This window comes from Eutrigla gurnardus (assembly GCF_963514095.1).
Source record: "Eutrigla gurnardus genome assembly, chromosome: 22".
NCBI classification, from domain to species: domain Eukaryota; kingdom Metazoa; phylum Chordata; class Actinopteri; order Perciformes; family Triglidae; genus Eutrigla; species Eutrigla gurnardus.
Genome location: NC_139933.1, coordinates 5,797,479 through 5,814,941, shown reverse-complemented (window position 1 = coordinate 5,814,941; position 17,463 = coordinate 5,797,479). Strand labels below are relative to the sequence as shown.

The following is a 17,463-nucleotide window of genomic DNA, read 5'->3' as shown; positions in this document are numbered from 1 at the left end:
TATTTTAGTATTTTGGATTTCTTTATTCAATGGCTGCAGTCCGTCAGAGGTCAAACTGGGTCAACGATGAATTTCAAAGGGTGAGAAATAAAATGAGAGGGTCTCTAATGGCGGCTCTGTGTTGCGCTGTGAAGAGCTTATCAATCTCACAGCAGGCGTTTTTGCAGTGAAACAGGCTTTGACGTGGCCTCCTCCGGAGACTACAACCTGCCCCGGCTTCACGCTGAGTCCCCGTCACAGCTGAAGGCTTGCATCAGGCTCCATCATGAATATTTTGTCAGGAGGCGTTTGGGTGACAGGTGAGGGAATACATTAAATAGACTAAAACAAACAAATGCATCGGAATAAGGAGATGGGGATGAAAGCTTTGCACCCCAGAAGGCATGTTGGATTTCTCGCACTTTTGCCTAAAATGCTTTTGATTCATCGCAGATGAATTTCCTCCGAAATCGAATCCATATTCACGCTGACGACCACGGATTGCTGCATCCTTCCACGGGTCCCTTGAAGTGTGAGACTTGAAGGAAGAGTGGTTCTTTTGAAGGCAGGTAGAAGGCGTTGCGGGGCTGAGAGGTGCTGGAAAGGGCATGTCCAAACAGACTTTAGGCCCTGAGTGATGGGACACGGGAAACGGTAAGAGGACACCGTGTCCCCGCTCGCATGTCAACACAGGCATGTGAATCACAGCTGTGAGAGCGTCTCAAGATCCGGGAGACAATAGACGCCGACTCTCGGTAAGATCCATCTCTGAGTCAGCGAGCTGTGTTTTTAAAACTGTTACTGTTTTGTTTTTTTACGTCTTTTGAAATGAATTAACCAGATCTGTAATTATTATTTATCTCTCATCAAGGCTTCTGTAAGTTGATCCCACAAGGAAGTGGATCGAGTTAAGATGCAATGCTTCACTGGAGTTCAAAGGCCTTCAAGTTAAGCGCTGCTTCTGTCAGGAGCCACCATTTAATGGAGGTGAGTAAAGTAATCCATTCATTCCACTGATTCGGAGGCGACCGCACCAGGAGGGTTGAAGTAATTTGGAAGAATAGAAATGATTTGATACTGAATATATTCACACTAACGTTTTGTAGGGAGTTTCCAGTGTCAGAGCTCCCTTTGGAGATATTAATTTTACTTTGCTTTCCTTCTTTTGTCAGAAACTTTGACCAAAATCACAGATGATTTAAAGAAAACAAGAAAATCCATTAAATCCTTTCCTCTTCTGTTCCTGTTTCAGTGGTTCGGGCTGTTTTTGCATTTCTGTCATCTCAGGGATAGAGGGCAGCAGAGATCAATGCATCCCCTGATGCCTCTTCACACTTTACTGAACCTCTCTCATGCCTCTTCAAATTAAATTCAGTAAATCTGGAACATTAAAAGATAAAAAAAAATACAGATAAAAGTCAAATTTATTGCCAAGTAAGTTATTCACATACAATGAATTTGCCTTGGTGTTTGATGCATATAAACAACAATTATAATAACCCCCGAAAAATATGAAGAAAAATAGAAAATACAAGAAAACCTTCATCTCACTTGCTTATTTACATTCACTTGTTTCATTTCAGACACTCGCACACATAAAATTTGCTTAATGCATAGCTGTTTCTCCAGAAAGTCTCCACGAGCGATCAGTGTCACTGACTCCATCCTCTAATACATCATGATCTCCTTGGGCGCGTCCTCTGTCGGCCTCTGCTGTTCCCTCCGGTGCGTGTAGGCGGCGTGGTCGTACGCGTAGATCACACCCACGGCGATCAGGGACAGCACCGTGTAAACGATGACCAGGTAGTATCCCCAACTCATCTCTGAAGACTTGTTCCTCGTGTCTGCTGGGACTGAGCCGGCGGAGTGCTGCACCAGGTCCTCCGCCATGCTGGTGACGGTGAGGTTCACCACGAATAAGATGAGGACCACGACAGACAAGCATGCTGCAGGAGGAAGAGGGATGGAAAGGGTGTTCCCAGTGGCTTCATCGGTGCAATGCAAGAAAAAATAATTTAACATTTGTGTGTCAGTTACCGCTGAGCGAGCTGCAGACGTAGACGCCGATGGGCCCCATGTAGGTCTCGTAAGGGTTGCTGACGCTGTTGTAGAGGGAGATAAGGAAGCTGCAGGCGGAGCACAGCAGACACACGGCCAACAGGAGCACCACCAACAAGTGCAGCACCGCGGGGGTGCCTCCTGTTGCTATCAAATTAGGAATCACTGCACACACACACACACGCACACACACACACACACACACACACACACACACACACACACACACACACACACACACACACAGTACAAGAACATTATGGTTATATCAGAGCTTACATGCATTATTCTAACATGGGAGCAGGCCTTAACTTTGTGAGAAGAAGAAGATTTAGGAATGTTAGTATTTCTCATATTAAACAATCTGTCATATATATGGTCACCCATAAAGTTGGAATAATTGGCAAATGTCAAATGTTCAAAAGTCATGACTGATGCATTTAAATAGGAATAAACAGAGGATTGTGTCTGAAAACAAACTATTCCAACTTTATGGGCGACAGTGTATATTCTCTGATCCTTTCACAGGAAGAAATAGCGCCAATAAAACAGTTTATGATGGGTTTTTGATTATCCGGAGTTACAGAAAGAGGAACACTGCTTCTGGATCGACACGCTGCTGTTGGAATGATTTCAATGTAAATGTCCAGTGCTGAGGTTTGAGAGGCGAAACGGCTCGGCTATAGAGTCTATATGCGAGTGAGAGATCATATCTACCTTGAAATTTCTCCAGACCTCCAAACAAGGGGCAAAAGTCTCTGTCCATGTTCCCGACAAAGAGATTCAGAATGATCTCAGCACTGCCGTTGGAGAAGCTACTTCCACTTCTCGTGCACTCCATGGTTGTCTTGGCCCACTGCCTCGACATGGAGAACCCCAGCGTCCCCACAGATGCGGAGGTAGCCATCGCGCTGGACATGAAATACGCAGCCTTCTGAGTGGAAGGCATGATCGCTGTATTCCAGTTGCACTAGCTGGAGTCTGAATCCCGGCTCCTCTTCTCTAAAGCTCCGGTGAAGCCTCAGAAACGGATTAGGACCCTCTGATCCTCTGGAGATCCTGGGTGTGAGCTACCTTCCTGGGCGGAGTGGACTGCAGGTCATATATTCTCCTGATTATGGCACTGACCTTTGGTTCCTAAAAGGAAAATAGATAGCTGGTTGTCATGGCAACTTCCTCAACAGATCAGACGTGACAACGGCGTTACGTCTGGACTCAGACTGCAAAGGAAGAGCATATATGTTTTCTGACTGTGCTGTTCAGGACACGTATAAGACGCTCTGTTGTTCAGTGTCTACACACACACACACACACACACACACCCTGTGGCGCATTTTGAGGGAACCATGTTGACGGTCTTGGATCCAAAGTCCTGATCCTGTAAAGTGCAGGGTCATAAAACATAATGCAGATTAATTATTTACCCGTCTCACTTAAGAAAAAGTTACTGGAAGAGGAACGATCATCTGATCACACGTACGTGTCATCGGTGACGCACTGAGGCCGCGACGTGAGGAGATGATTGGTCCCCGTTAATATTTATTAGAGACATTTATAACCACGAATAAAGACACACAGAAAACTGACCTCTGACCTCTAGAGGTGCGTCATCTCTCAGTGTTGACCAGATGGTTGGTGCTGCTGGTTTATGGCATAACATTTGATACGAGGCAGGAAGAGCGCACTCTTGTTTCAGTTAGCTTCAAGACTTCCTGTTTCATGGAGAATCTCTTTGTATTTCTACCAATCTGCTTTGTCCTCTGTGTATTTACAGTTTTCTAAAAGTTCATAATTTTAGGGTTACATTTGAGTTATTTCCTACATGTTTGTAATACAGATTTAGAGGTTATAACATACATAACAAACATTTTCTTAATTATTTAAAATGAAAACTTCCTCAAAGCCCTGCAGAAAATGTTAAATAAAATGTTTGTTTTAAAAAAAAATCTATAACCTGTTTATGTGTTTGACATTGTGTATATCGTTTTATATTATTTAGGTAGAGGAAATGGAGAAGCACTGTTAGATTAGGCTATATTACAAATAATTATGTCATTTTTTAAATGAAATGTATTAAATAAACTCATAATAATACACACAAATCATAATAATCAGCATGTTTTTTTATGGAGACCCATTTTCTCAACTTTCAGGAAAAAAAGAGAAACTTTCTCAAAATATTGACTCATCATCTCAAAATATTGACTTAGCATCTCAAAATAATAACATACTACACTAAGTCAATATTTTGAGATAATAAGTCAATATTTCCAGAAAGTTTCTCCTTTTTTTCTGACAGTGGCACAAATTGGCTTCCATAGACTTTTGACCAAAAAAACAACAAGAAGTTTTTATTCCAAAGACGATTAAATAATAATAATAAAAAAAAATAAAAGACACATTTGGCACAAAGTGGGCACAAAAAAACGCGCTGTAATAAAGCGCGTGGCCAGACTGTGTCTCCCTTTCTTCGCCGAACCGGGAGGAGGAAGGAGGAGGGCGGAGGGAGGGAAGGAAGGAGCCGTGTGTGCTCGCTGACAGCCGGTTGTGTTATGTTGGAGTAAACACAAACTCCTCCTTCCCCCGGTGACAGGCGGCAACGCCGAAGCGTCGCCTCGCCTTTCCTACACCATCTGCGCTCGGGACTTAATGTCGGTGCCAACACGGTGAGTGATACGGTTACTTTACGCTGCATCGCGCCGTCTTTCGCGTCTCGTTTGGCGGCAAAAAAAAAAAACCCTCCGTCGTTTTTTTCCAGTCTGACGGAAACGCCGTGTGTTACCTGTCCGTTACGCACAGCGGCGCACGGCTCATCTGTGCTTACATTCCGGGAGCTCCGTGTTTGACAACCTGCAGGGAAGCGTGTCAGTGTGGGTGAGAGGGACGGACGTCTGGATCTCAACCTCCATCTACTCGTTAAACGTTGTTATTCTGGGGTTCCAGCGTTGTTTATGAGCTGCGGTCGCTGAACGGACTTCACACGCCACGGATGGATCCAGCTGGTTACTTGTGGCAGCACTGCTGAGAGGTTGATTATATGCTTTGAAATGCTATAATCATTTGGATATGAATCCCCTGTGGGGGGAGGTCAGAGGTCAGGAGCAGAAACACCTCAGCGTCCTTGGAACAGATATTGGATCAGAATAGGAAAGGAGAAGTGAAATGAACCAAGGTTGTGCCCTTATAAGACTTTAATGTGAGGAAACAGGAAACACACTCATAGTGTGCTTTTGCTGTGATTCCCTGTTTTTAGTGTTGGTGCTTGTTGGGCCTGTATGGGCAGATTCTGTGGGGTTTTTTTGGGCTGTAAGGTGGCTGGACGACGGGGAGAGATGCTGCTAAATTCAGTCCTCTGGTCTATCTGACGGGGAGGTGCTGCAGAGGCATCGAGTCTTCCCTCTCGGATCAACAGATGAGGAAAAAGAAGGAAAATTAAACTTTCTGTCTTCCTGATAAGCAATGACTCTGCAAAACAAGGGGATCAGCTGGCTGTATGTGCGTTTACAGGTTGCCGTGACGTCCAGTTTTTGCTAAACGATGATGAAGTCGGCGTCTTTAGGTTAAATATGTGACTCCTCTAACTCCGATGCTCAGGCTGAACACGTCGAACACGCCAACAGTCAACTATAGACCTTTTCATGGCCATTCTGTTGCTAGGGCAACAGCTTTAGTCCAAGTTTGCTAAATGCAGAGGGGCTTCATTTTCATGTTGACATGTTTGCTGCATTAAACTCTTTTAGTTTCATATTCACGGAGCAGCCGTACTGTTTACACTCCCTGGGAAGATGAATCATGGCAGTGAGGATATCGACTGTATATCATGTGCAATGATGTATTTCACCCTGAGAAGGTGGAATATTTATAGTCTATAAGTCTCTAAATGAACAACAAAAAGCCTCAACAGGTTTGTAATTGTAGTAGCTGTTGTCAGCCTGCATTTAATTGAAAAATTTGTCCTCCTCTGCTTTTTTTTAAATAAATGTAAAAAGCCACATTGTAGTGCTGGTGAAAGGCGTGCTATTTGAACGTGGGGGCGTGCTGTGCGAGTCGGAACAGATGTGGTGATTTAATGAAATCCGCGGCAGGGGTGGGAGAGGAACGAGTTGCCCTGTATATACCTGGAGTTTCTAACAGCTTGCCGGGTTTAAACCCTCCATCCGGCCGCCGCCTCTCACTAAGTCGTCTCGGAGAAAAACGCTCCAGATTCTGACTTTGAGCTGCAAAGACTTCACGCTGCGCTGTGCGCTCTCTCAGGCTGCAAACACATTAAACACCCTCATGCTTCACGGTGCGCTCTTTTTTTCTCTCTCTCAAATAGGTGAAGAAAGGAACTAATTGGTTATGAAGTCATGACAATTAGGGGATGAGCCCGGTCTGACCACACAGCTTGGTGGCGAGGAGGGGCTCATGAGTTCCGCGTTGGGGGAAACAGTCATAAGGTCTTACTCTTGGTACAAACGGCATTTTGTATCCAACCTGTTATTTTCCCGCCCGCCTCAGTGCGAGCTTGTTAAAGCGCATTAAGCTGCGGCGTGTTGCAACCATAGGCTTGTTTGTGCTTGCGGCTAGCGCTACAGAATGCAACGCCTGCAGTCATCCTTCGTATCTTGGCACCGTGCTTCAATTATTTAGTAATGATGAAACGTAGTCATGCAGAGTGACGGGAGTTTAACCCTCGCTGAACCGTTTGCTTCAACACAGATTCATGATTTAATGGAAGTGTTGTCCGGCGTGTATTGGATGTGATGGGGAACGGAGGCAAAACAGCCACTGAAGAAACCAGGGAAAGCAGAAACGGAGCATGTGACTGCTGTATTGCTTCCTGTTTGGAGGATGGGGATCCGGAAAGCCCCCCCGCAGCCTCGTGGGACAGCTGGGACCTCGGCAACACTGCAAAGGTGTGTCTCCGTTAGAGGACGCCATGTAGGCCGAGGACAAGCTACCTGCAGCCCACACACATCTGTGTTACGCCCGGGGGACCCGGCCTCGCCCCGTGATTGAGATGTGTACGACGTCAAGCTGTGCAGATTTGTGTTTGTTTACCGTCGGCTGTGTTCAAACCCCCCAGCTGGGCCACCGCAGCACCGAGAAACCGGCTGAGATCAAAGTTTCCCCCCTTTTTTTTTCCGGATGCGTCAGAACTCACCCACCATCTGCTCAAAGGAGGCATTGTAAGTCGCTGTGAGATTACAGTCGAGGCTGAGTTAAAGCAATCAAAACCTTTCTGTAAAAGTGGAGTCGATCCATTGATTTACTTGAACTGTATCAGAAAGTCCCCTTTCAAACATATGACAACTCCAGGTCAAATGTGAGATTTTGATGCTTTTCTTGGTCTTCAAATCAGGACGTTTGATTGCAATATATTGCAGTTGGAAGTGGGAGTCTGCCGCACCCATTGTTAGCCGTCGTGGTCAAGTTAAATCCAGGGTGTGACGAGAAAAAGGAAACGCTTGTGACCATGATGTGGCCTTGGATTGTGAGTTCAACCAAAGAGACATTTCTGTGACCACCTGAGACCTGAACGGGTGGGAGTGTCCACTAATTGACTGACTTTTTCAGTCCTGATGCCGAGGATTCCTAGCCTTTTGGCTATCGTCTGATTCCGAGTACCTCTTCATCCCTAATAGAAACATAATTAAGAGCAACAGAAATGTCTTTTGTCCCGGTATTCATCTTGTGACCCTTCAGATCTATCTCGGGACCCCTCGGGGGGGATTCCGAACCCAATGTTGGGAAGTCAAGCCCTTCTGGTTTAAATAAGAGAATATGGCCCAGGGAAGTGCTGCATGATGTCACTCCACCACAGCTGCCCAGTTGTAATATGGGTGTATTCTCTCCTCCAGGCAACACATAGTTCCTCTATTGTATTTCTGTCAGTCGCTACATGAGAGCATTACAAAGTACACCACAAAGCTCTTAAAAGACACGTTTTGGGAGATTGAGCCGCTGACCTTGCAGTTGTTTTATGAGTCTCCAAAGGGAGGGAAACACATTGTTGAAAACCTTTTAAGATCCGCTTCTATTTTCTTTTTTTTTTAGCTTGTAGAAATGGCAAAAGGGAGCAGACTGCCAAATGTTGTTTGTTATAATCACATACTCAACTTAACATCAAATGCTTGTGGGGGCAGCGTGTTGACAGATGTGATTTTAGCATGATAACTCCGACTCAATTGAGCTCTGACTTTTTTTTTTTTTTTCTTTTTTAGGCCGAAATAACGGCAACCTAATTTGGTGACCTGCTCAGGGAAAGCAGGGTGGAGCCCAGAAGAGATTAACTCCCTGCGCTGTGTGGCCTGATTTTTTTTTTTTTTTAACTGAACTGAAAGCAAACATCTCTAACTCCGGCTCAAAATGTGTTCCAGTCCACTTTATTTTATCTGAATGGATGACTAGGAGAGGAAAAAACAAATATTAGGTTTTCTCTGAAAACCCAAGCTTAATAAGGCTTTGACAGCCAGGAAGAAATAAAAATGCTATTGTGGGTTTTCCTTGAAGGCAGCTTATTTGATCTTGAATCTGAGATCTAGTCATCAGAAGTCACACCAACACATTCATAGATAGCTTGATGTTTGTGTCTTCCGGGCTTAAAAGATGACGTAAATAGTGTGAAACCAAGGCCCGCTATTGTACACGTGTTCACGCATGGAATTTCCTTTTTGTTAATGGAGCAATATACGACGTTCAGAGCGTTAATATAGCAGCAAACGGCCATTTGCTAAGTAAAGATAGTGGAGTGATGTCCACGTAAGTCGAGAGTGAAGTCCCTCTGTTTGCGTTGTTATCCCAGCTTCTCCTTGCTTTGACATAGCCGGGCCGGCTGTGTACGCTTTTTGATGTACGTTAGCGTTCCCCCTTCAAGTAAACACCGTTCTGTGCTCTGTCACCTTGTTTGCCGTAGTTTGTACCGTTAGCGCCGTTAGCACCGTTAGCTACGAGCCGTTGTCTCAGTCTCCGTCCCAAACCCGATATCGTACACCTTTTGATTTTGGTGTAATCCCCCCCTTTTAGTGACCACAAACTGTGTTGAACTTCAGTGAACTTTCTCGGATGCAAACATGTAACGTGGCTTCTTAATTTATTTGCGTGTGGCCGCGTCTCTCGCGGGGGCGATGCCGCATATAGAAAGAGTGATTATCTCCCATCCATTTCTGCAGCGTCGTAAACTTAGAAAGCCATCAAGGTGCATCAAGGTCCCACCTCAGTCTGGTGACTTATGTCGTCAGTCATCGTATGTTAAAGTCGTACAAGCACATGCAGTGATTCCCCTCTGTGTGTGCCGCCGTAAAGTTTACAGACTCTTGAGGAACCGACCGATCGCGGTTGAGATACGAGCTCGGCGTCACTGGAGTGTGAAGTAAAGAGTGAAGAGGAAAATGTGTTTTTGCTGTGTAACTACAGAGGCTGTTGACATGGAGGAGTACGGCGTTAGATGAATCATGGATGCTTACTAAAGCAGCCCCGTTTCCTGTTCATTCTTTTCAAGGCCGCTGCACAGGGAGTCGTGTGTGTGATCATCGTGTCGGCCCTTCAACATTTTCATTGTGTTTTCGGTAACGTGATGCAGCTTGAAGGCACTGGAGTAACTCCGGTACACACTTTCACACACGTACAATAAGCCCATTCAGAAAAGGATGGCTTATTTTATTTGATCATGGCGTCAAAGGAATATAGAGCGACTCCTTTGACACGCCACACAGAGGGGTAGTCTACTCTTATTTTATTAATTCAAAGTCTCAATTGCTGCAAGGCTCCGTGTTTTTTTTAACATCAGTGTTCCTGAGGCGTGTCATAATTAAAAGATCTCAATCGCGGTGACGGCGGAGAGCATCGTTTCGCGTCATTTTTTTGTGTCGAACTGAAAAGGACGTGGCTGATCTATTTCATTAAAAGGACCTTTTAACTTCTGACTCTTTGGGTTTATGGCGTTAAGGCCCTTATTTTGTGACTGTGATGACTGGGTGTAAATGAGTGCAGTAGGGTGCGGCGGTGAGTCAGGGGTTAGCCGACATGCCCCGCATGCTGATGGGCATACGAGGCTCCAGAAAGTGTTAATGTATGGGGCGATAATCAGAGCTGTCCCGGGTGATATAGATGACCAAGGTTAAAGGCGGCCTGGATTCATGCGCTGTGCTGGAATAAAAAACCAGGGGACGGACCTCGGGCGTGCTTCATCTTATCGATTCCTGTCTGTTTAAGGATTCAACTACGGCCGCTGTGATGTGATGGTGTCTATCTCCTCGTGGAAAACACAAAGAAATGGAAGGACGTCAACTATACATGCAGTACTTAGAAATAACTTGTATGATGAAGCTCAAACAAAAGAAAATAGGATTAAGTAGAGCTTGATGGAGAAAAATCTGCTGAATAAAATTGCCCCACTATTCTATTTTTTATCACCCGTGTTAGCTCTAGGGATATTGCTCAGTAACTCAATTTGAACTCTGAGCACCCCTAATGTCACATCTTTACTCGTGAAGGATATTAACGGCCGCTGTAATGACGCCGTTTGAGTAATCCGGCGCTCCATGTTTATAATACTGATCAAAGATGCTCCAGATGTCAACCCTCCAATAAAATCTCATAACTGAGAAGTGCTCGGCGTTTGATTTACTCCCCAAACGAGTTGCATCGCCGCCTCCGTCCTGTTTACAGTGTCATCACGTCAAGATCTTTTTCCCCCCATCAGAAAACGAACCATCCGTACGACTCGGCGATAATAATTTTGAGGAGATAACGGGGCTCGGTCCTCTTTGGGGAGATTGGATTGATTCATCCGTGTAAGGAAACGCACGCCACAACCGTATCACACTGACCTTCAGCTCTGGATCCTTGTTTTCTCCGTTTCTATGTACGGTAGAGTTGGGCGGTATCCAAATTTTGATACCGTCAAACCTCCTCCCTATTTTACCCCGGTGTACGGCATTACCGTGACTTATTAAAAATGATGACGTAAGGCTCAGACGACGTCACCAAACTCATTAGAGTTAAGCTTCTCTGCCCGAGCCCGATCCGAACCCGGCCGGAACTAGGGGCCGTGTCGGGCCGACATTTCCCACCTCTACCCTCGGGTTAGGCTCGGGCTGGGCCTTTAAACAAGCGTTTGTGTTCGTTCGTTCTTTTTTTTTTCTATCATTGCATTTATGCCTAGACTTCTCCCCTAATCTGAGGAGAAGGCTAGGCATAAACATTAAATATTATTGGTTATATGTTTAGCAGAGTAGGTCTACGTAAGAAATGTGTACAAAGTTACACAAAGTAAAAAAAAAAGACGCTACTCATAGTGCGCACGCATCATTCATAACGGTTCCGCTCTGTGCAGCTAAATCAAAGAATAAAGGAGTTACGCTAAAGTGCAACATGGAACTTGGAGACATAAAGGATAAATTAAAAACGGGACAATTAACTTTGAGCAAGTCATCAGGAAAGTCCGAGGTACGGGATCTTTTCAAGTGGGAGAAGGCGAAAACATACGTCCAGTCATATCCTAATCGCGGCACTAACGTAGCCTATAAAATCATTTGTATATTTTTGTGACTGAGTAGCGGTGCAGCCGCACCCCCACTTCCCACGGATATGCACATACAACAGCCTCATGCATGAAAAATAATTGTCGGGTTGAAATCGGGCTCGGGCTCTTAATTACAGTTAATGTGTCGGGTCGGTCCGGGTTCGGACACAACGCGCGCGGGCTCGGGTAGGGTCGGGCTTGATTTTCTGAGCCCGAACTAAGCTCTACTTCTCATTAGGTCGGAACCCGAAATCCTGCCAAACTGCAGAAGTCGTGTTCTTCTTTGAGACCAGGTCACTCGGTGCGTGACTCGCCATCCTCTCTCTCTCTCTCTCTCTCTCTCTCTCTCTCTCTCTCTCTCTCTCTCTCTCTCTCTCTCCTATATAAGTGCGTTGCATTTTTTAATGACGGTATTGAAACTGATACCATTGCTATTTTTAAGACCCGTGGTATACCGTATTACCTTATTACCGCCCAAGCCTAATGTACGGTTTTCATGCTAATGACCAAATTCTAATGCTGCATGTTGACAATCATTGCAGCATTTGGTCGTACAATATGTTTTCCCACTGGGAAAGCCCACTGTTGACAATCACAAGGCTGAAGGCTTTTTTTCCTGAGCTCGGGCCAGAGACGATGCCAGATCCACGCCATCCGCTTCCACTGATGGGATGGAGTTTGATGAAGCCAGCGGAGATTCAACCACGGGGACATATTTGATATTTTTTAGAAGAACTAGTAATTGGATGACAATGCTATATGAGAAGGGCTCATTTCCAGCTTTGCTCTTCATTCTCAAGAACGAGTCTATTGACTTTGAATGGAAATGGAATCATGTAAAGGAACTCTTTACTCCGTTAATAAGCTCTTTTTTTCATGAACGCACCACGATTCCACATGTATTTGAGGATAATTGAGCAACGTGTGCCGAGAGCCCAGCTCCTCCTGCGTCCACCCACCCGTCCTCCCGGGCCGATAAGAGCGAGAGAGCCAAGATGTGGAGGCAAATGAGGTTAGAGATCACGGAAATCACAATAATGATGTGTCCCAGGGCTGGATATCACACAGCGACTCTCTTTGTCGGCCCACGCGAGTCAGTGGGTGGCTCTTCACACAAGCGTCTATTTCACTGCTGGTGAACTGCAACCCCCCCCCCCCCTTCCACCGTCTCTGCATCTAGAGACAGAAGACAAATATACATTATGGGATATGTATTTTTAAAAGCGTGAGTCTGCGTTCCCCCCTGTGGGTTTCCTCCCGTGTGCTGTTTCTTTGCGCAAAGACCAATTTGTTTTCCTGCTAGCGATTTAGCAAACTGGATGGCCTCATTTGTGTTGTGTTGTTTTCTTATTAATAAATCACGCCACTTGTTCGCTCTGCTGTCTTTGCGGTTTTGAACGAACGCATTCAAAGTGCATTTATTATACCTGGCGATGGTATGCTGCTGTTTCAGTTGGAGGTGGGGGAGTTGTACGTATGGAATTTGTCTGTAATTAGTGCCACATTTCCTTGTTTACCCTCAAAGTGTGATCTCGCTGGGCCGTTTCTCAAAAACTGGTGGGCAGTGACACATGAGAGATCCTCTTGTTTGCTGCAGAGAGAGAGAGGGAGAGAGGGGCCTCAACCAGAAGACAGGAAAGGATTTGATCATCAGATCTCCCCGGAGAGGGAAAACGCCTCTCTCTCTGAAGACACTCCCTCATTTGCAGGCTTTTTTTTTTACGAGCTAGCGCATAGATGTGGAGGCAGACAGTAGGGCTGCCGGCTTTGGGAGAAGCACAGCATGCTGGGTGTTTTGTTTGTGTTTTGATTTTTCTGAAGCGCTTTTAATACTAAATCCGACGTGGAGCTCAGCTCGGTGATTCCTGTCCGACTTGGCCGGACGACAACAGGAAATAAGTAAAAAAAAAGGCAGTCGGTTTGTTAGTGTGTTATCACATCCAGCAGCTGGACCTCAGCGGGAGAACGGTTAGCCGCTTAGTTAGCTAGAGAGATGCATTGAGTAGAAAAAAACGTATTAGTGCAGACGAGTTTGAGTCGGTCGCTGCTCGGCTGCAGCAGCAACGAGCAGTTTGGTGCTTGGATGGTCCAGCCGGGACTCCCGTGGCTCCGTGTGATTGTTTTCATTAGTGTGCCGGCTGGTAGCTTGACACTACCGGGGCCGCCGCCGCCGCTACAGCTGTCGGTATCCAAGAGCTCCAAAAAAAAATATGGGAAGGCTTGTTTTTATAGCATCCACACCCATGTTGTTCCTATCATATCAGCGTGGAGCCTCCAGGCCTCACATTTCACCCCACATTCCTGCGCCTGTGATTGGTTGTTGTCATAAATACGTAAGGGGAGGGGGGGGGGGTTGGGTGTGAGCTGTGGAGGGGAAAATTAAGAGAAAGAGGACAAGACAAATTAGGGGATGGTGGGTTCAAACTGTGGCATGTTGCCAAAATCCCCCCCCCATTATGAGGAGGAATTTCTAACACGTCTTTCATTTGCATGCATTTAATTAGGATTCTTTCAAGTCCTGCTGGGTGTTGGTGGGCTGCTTCAAGAGAGCTTTATGTACGATTTGAAAATTGGATGTCAGCGGGGTCTCTGTCACCGGCTCAGCTGTGGTTTCCGGGTTAGGTCTGGTTTAAACCTGTGCTGGCACGATGCACCCACCAGAAGCTGTGGTTTAAACTGCACCTGTGGTTTAGTCTCAACCTGGTTGCCGCTGTAGAAACCACTTCCCTGCATGTGAGCTTTGACTTTAATGCATTTAAGTTTAAGATCATAACGTTTAAGGGCATTAAATATTTAAGCCGGTTTTATTGATGGCTTTCATGAGTCGGCACATTCTGAATTGTGAAACGTGTTTGGCCGAGGGGAGTTTTTCAGGTAGGAAGTGACTCATAGGTGATGTTGAAAGAGAATTCATTATTAATGTTTAGTCTGGCACTGATCTCTGTAGCTGGTTAATCTTAATAACAACCGTATCTAGATCAAACGCGGTTCAGGGTCCAGGTCTGGCACAAGACCTGCTCATTTGACTTTTGAGAATCCAGGGCCTGAAGCGTTTGGCTCCTCCCCCCGTCCTCTCTCCGTAAATAAAGGCCAAAAAAACGTTAGAAATGGGATCAAATCATCGTTCTGGAACAGTATGTGGGCTGATTAGCCGGAGCGCACTCTGCTTTTGACCTTTCGACATCGATAGGTCGAATGATTTCCTGTCAACGCTGTAAGATGCTCCCGCTTTCAAAACAAAACAGTGCTTAACTCTCATTTGTAGTTCTCTAGTGCTCGCTGATTTGCTCTAACTAATTGGGCTGAGTTGTTCCAAGTAGCTGTCTCAGGATGCGTTTGCAGACGGTTTGAATGCTTTTTAATCTAATGGCTGCATGCGTGATATCATGATGAAAGAATGAGGCTAAAACTACATTTCCCAGACAAAAAAGTGTAAAATCTACTATTATTTTGTCTGATTATGTTCCTGTTTAGGGGCTGATTAGCAGTTTTAACGCTAAAATAACAAATATTAAGTAGCCTCCATATACATAACCTATGACTCCACAAAACAATTAGCTCATTGGTTTCTTCATACTAGAGCGAACTCTTGTATAAACTCTGCATATTGCAAACATTTGCGTTAGATAAACACACTTTTTGACCCATTCCTTACATTTTTTCTTCTTGCGTGTTTGGAATTCTGAACCAATCCCTTAGATTTTTTTAAAATATAGAGTGCTGAAGGAATAACTAGCACTTTTGCACTTCCTGCCACCACTCGAGGTCAGTGAGGTTTTGTTTTTTGGGTTAGATGCCTAGAATAAGGTCTATTGCCAAATACTGTTTGCCTGCCAGGTCAAAAATAATTTTAATGTACAGAATGACCAAGCGTTTTCTGAACAAATGACAATAAAACACTTTGACTTTATTGTTAGCACACCCTTAAAATATTATATATAGCATTTTATTTTTATTTTTTCATGCCATCATGTCTCACAGGCCTGCCTAGTTACTGTTGCTAAGCTATGATTGGACAATGGGGAAGGGGTTTATTTCTGTCAACTGGAATCTTGTTTGAGACCTCACATGCAGCTTCTAGATCCATAATGATGTTTGCTCTAACGACGAGCAGCGATTCCACTCAACGAGGGCGCGATGAGATCGTTGGCGCCTGTAGCCCCGCCGCTTGGAATGGTTTTTTTGCCTCGCCAAGCGAAGATGCGTCTAATTAAGTTCATTAGAGCCAGCCGTCTCAACAACTAATTGCTTTTTACATTTTTTTCCCTCGACGTTGATTTCCCCCTAATATGTCTGGCATTAAATTACTGCAGGTGTCTTGTAGAATTATGTTTTTTTACATGAGGAATAACGGCTTGTTTACGTGCTCGAATCTGCATCAGTCGTCACTGGAGGTGACCGTGAGGAATGTGTGTCCTGCATGAAAAACCAGCTACGTTTCTTTAATCCGTGGGGCCTTTTCAGTGGTTTCCTCTCCTTTTTGATGGGGTTACGGCCAGAAAGGGAGAAAAAAAGCTGGAGTGAATTCTAACAGCCTCTCTCTGAGCCACGTCAGCTGATTGGCATCTATTCTGATGTCATTTGTTTTCGTGGGCCAAGGACAGGTCACGCTGGCTGATCTGTATTCCTTCTCTCTCCCCCCGTCACCCCCCAGTCTTCAGATCTTCCTTTTCTTCACTTCTGGTCCTCCATAACACGTTTTTCTTGGGAATGAAGGTAGAATATCGGTTTCTTTAATCTCATAAGATACGATGCCTGGGATAACGCTGTTCCCTGCAGCCACGGGTCACGTGTGAAGCCACAAGAAAGGAACATTGGTGCTGTTAGAATCGCATAAAACTGCATTTAATTGAATTAAAACCTAAATTGCTGTATTAAATTTCCTTAAAAATGAGGATATGTTAAGATTTAAGATTGGATAAGCCATTTGTTTAGCAGTAAAGTGCTTTTCGTATCTCCATTCTATTAAAATCCACTCAGTTTTTTTCCACATTATAAAAGAAATATCTTTTAAAAAGTCTCAGCCCAGAGACTGTGTTGACATCCAAACGACATTAATGGGCTAATTGGAGTTGGTGTTGGGAGTGGTAATCTGACAAATCCAGTGTGATTCTGGGGGATTCTGGGGGATCTTGTGCCTCTCTATGGGCTGCCGGGCCTGCCGCTTGTCTAATCACTCCTGACCCTTTTAGAAATGAGTCCTCCTTTGTTAGCGCGCGGCGCTGTCAGTTCTCGGGGAACAAAAAGTGCCATTGTCTTTCTTTGCCGGGGCCGGGATAGAAGTAATCTGTGGCCGTGGAGCCGCCTCAGGATTGCCATAATCCAGATTCGGTATTAATGACAGTCTAATCCGTGCATTTTTTTTGACCCTCTGGAGAGGCTGACATGGCATCTCCGTTGTTCGTTGCTTGTGTAATGTCACAGATTCTGAAACTGACAGAGGGGAGGGGGGGGGGGGGGGGGTCTGCTGACGGTTTATGCCACGAAGGGAAGCAATATCCTGTTCAGATTTAGTTGCGTGCGCCAAGATGCTGCACTTGTCTGATACCAGCGCAGACAATGCAGCTCTGTCATGCTGCTGGATTTGTCAGATGCATCCGTGGATTCACTATGAATTCAAAAACAGCTTTTTACTGATTGTTTTCTGTCGTATTTTGTTTTCCTTCTGAGATCAGTGCGACGCCAAAGGGCCAACACGGGGGGGGTTGTTTGCTCGCCCATGCTCGACATGCAACGAGGGCAAATGACATGAATGGCAGAACGGTGAACCTCGACTGCGTGCACCCATGAGGGGTTCTTTTGTATGGACACAAAGTGATGCAGATGCAGACGAGTGGATGTGTGAAATCCATCACACAGCTGCTAGCTCGGCAGCGTCCCCCCCCCTCCTCCTCCAGACAAAGCCCTCCTACACCGTC

General features: G+C 45.3%; 2 protein-coding genes across 3 annotated transcripts in view; one reads left to right on the top strand and one right to left on the bottom strand.

The window, feature by feature from the left end:
• Positions 1–1,383: 1,383 nt before the first annotated feature.
• clrn3 (clarin 3) lies at positions 1,384–3,343 on the bottom strand. The gene is made up of 3 exons (XM_084039960.1): positions 2,755–3,343; positions 2,017–2,202; positions 1,384–1,925 (listed from the first exon to the last, which is right to left on the bottom strand). Exons 1-3 carry the CDS (start codon positions 2,984–2,986, stop codon positions 1,648–1,650), a joined length of 696 nt encoding a protein of 231 aa, XP_083896086.1. The 5' UTR covers positions 2,987–3,343; the 3' UTR covers positions 1,384–1,647.
• A 1,214-nt stretch (positions 3,344–4,557) lies between these two features.
• ptprea (protein tyrosine phosphatase receptor type Ea) overlaps positions 4,558–17,463 on the top strand; it is a 42,322-nt gene continuing 29,416 nt past the window's right edge. For both annotated transcript variants that reach the window (XM_084039686.1, XM_084039684.1), the window contains exon 1: positions 4,558–4,703. The gene's annotated coding sequence lies outside the window, so the exon portion shown is untranslated. The remainder of the gene's footprint in view (positions 4,704–17,463) is intronic.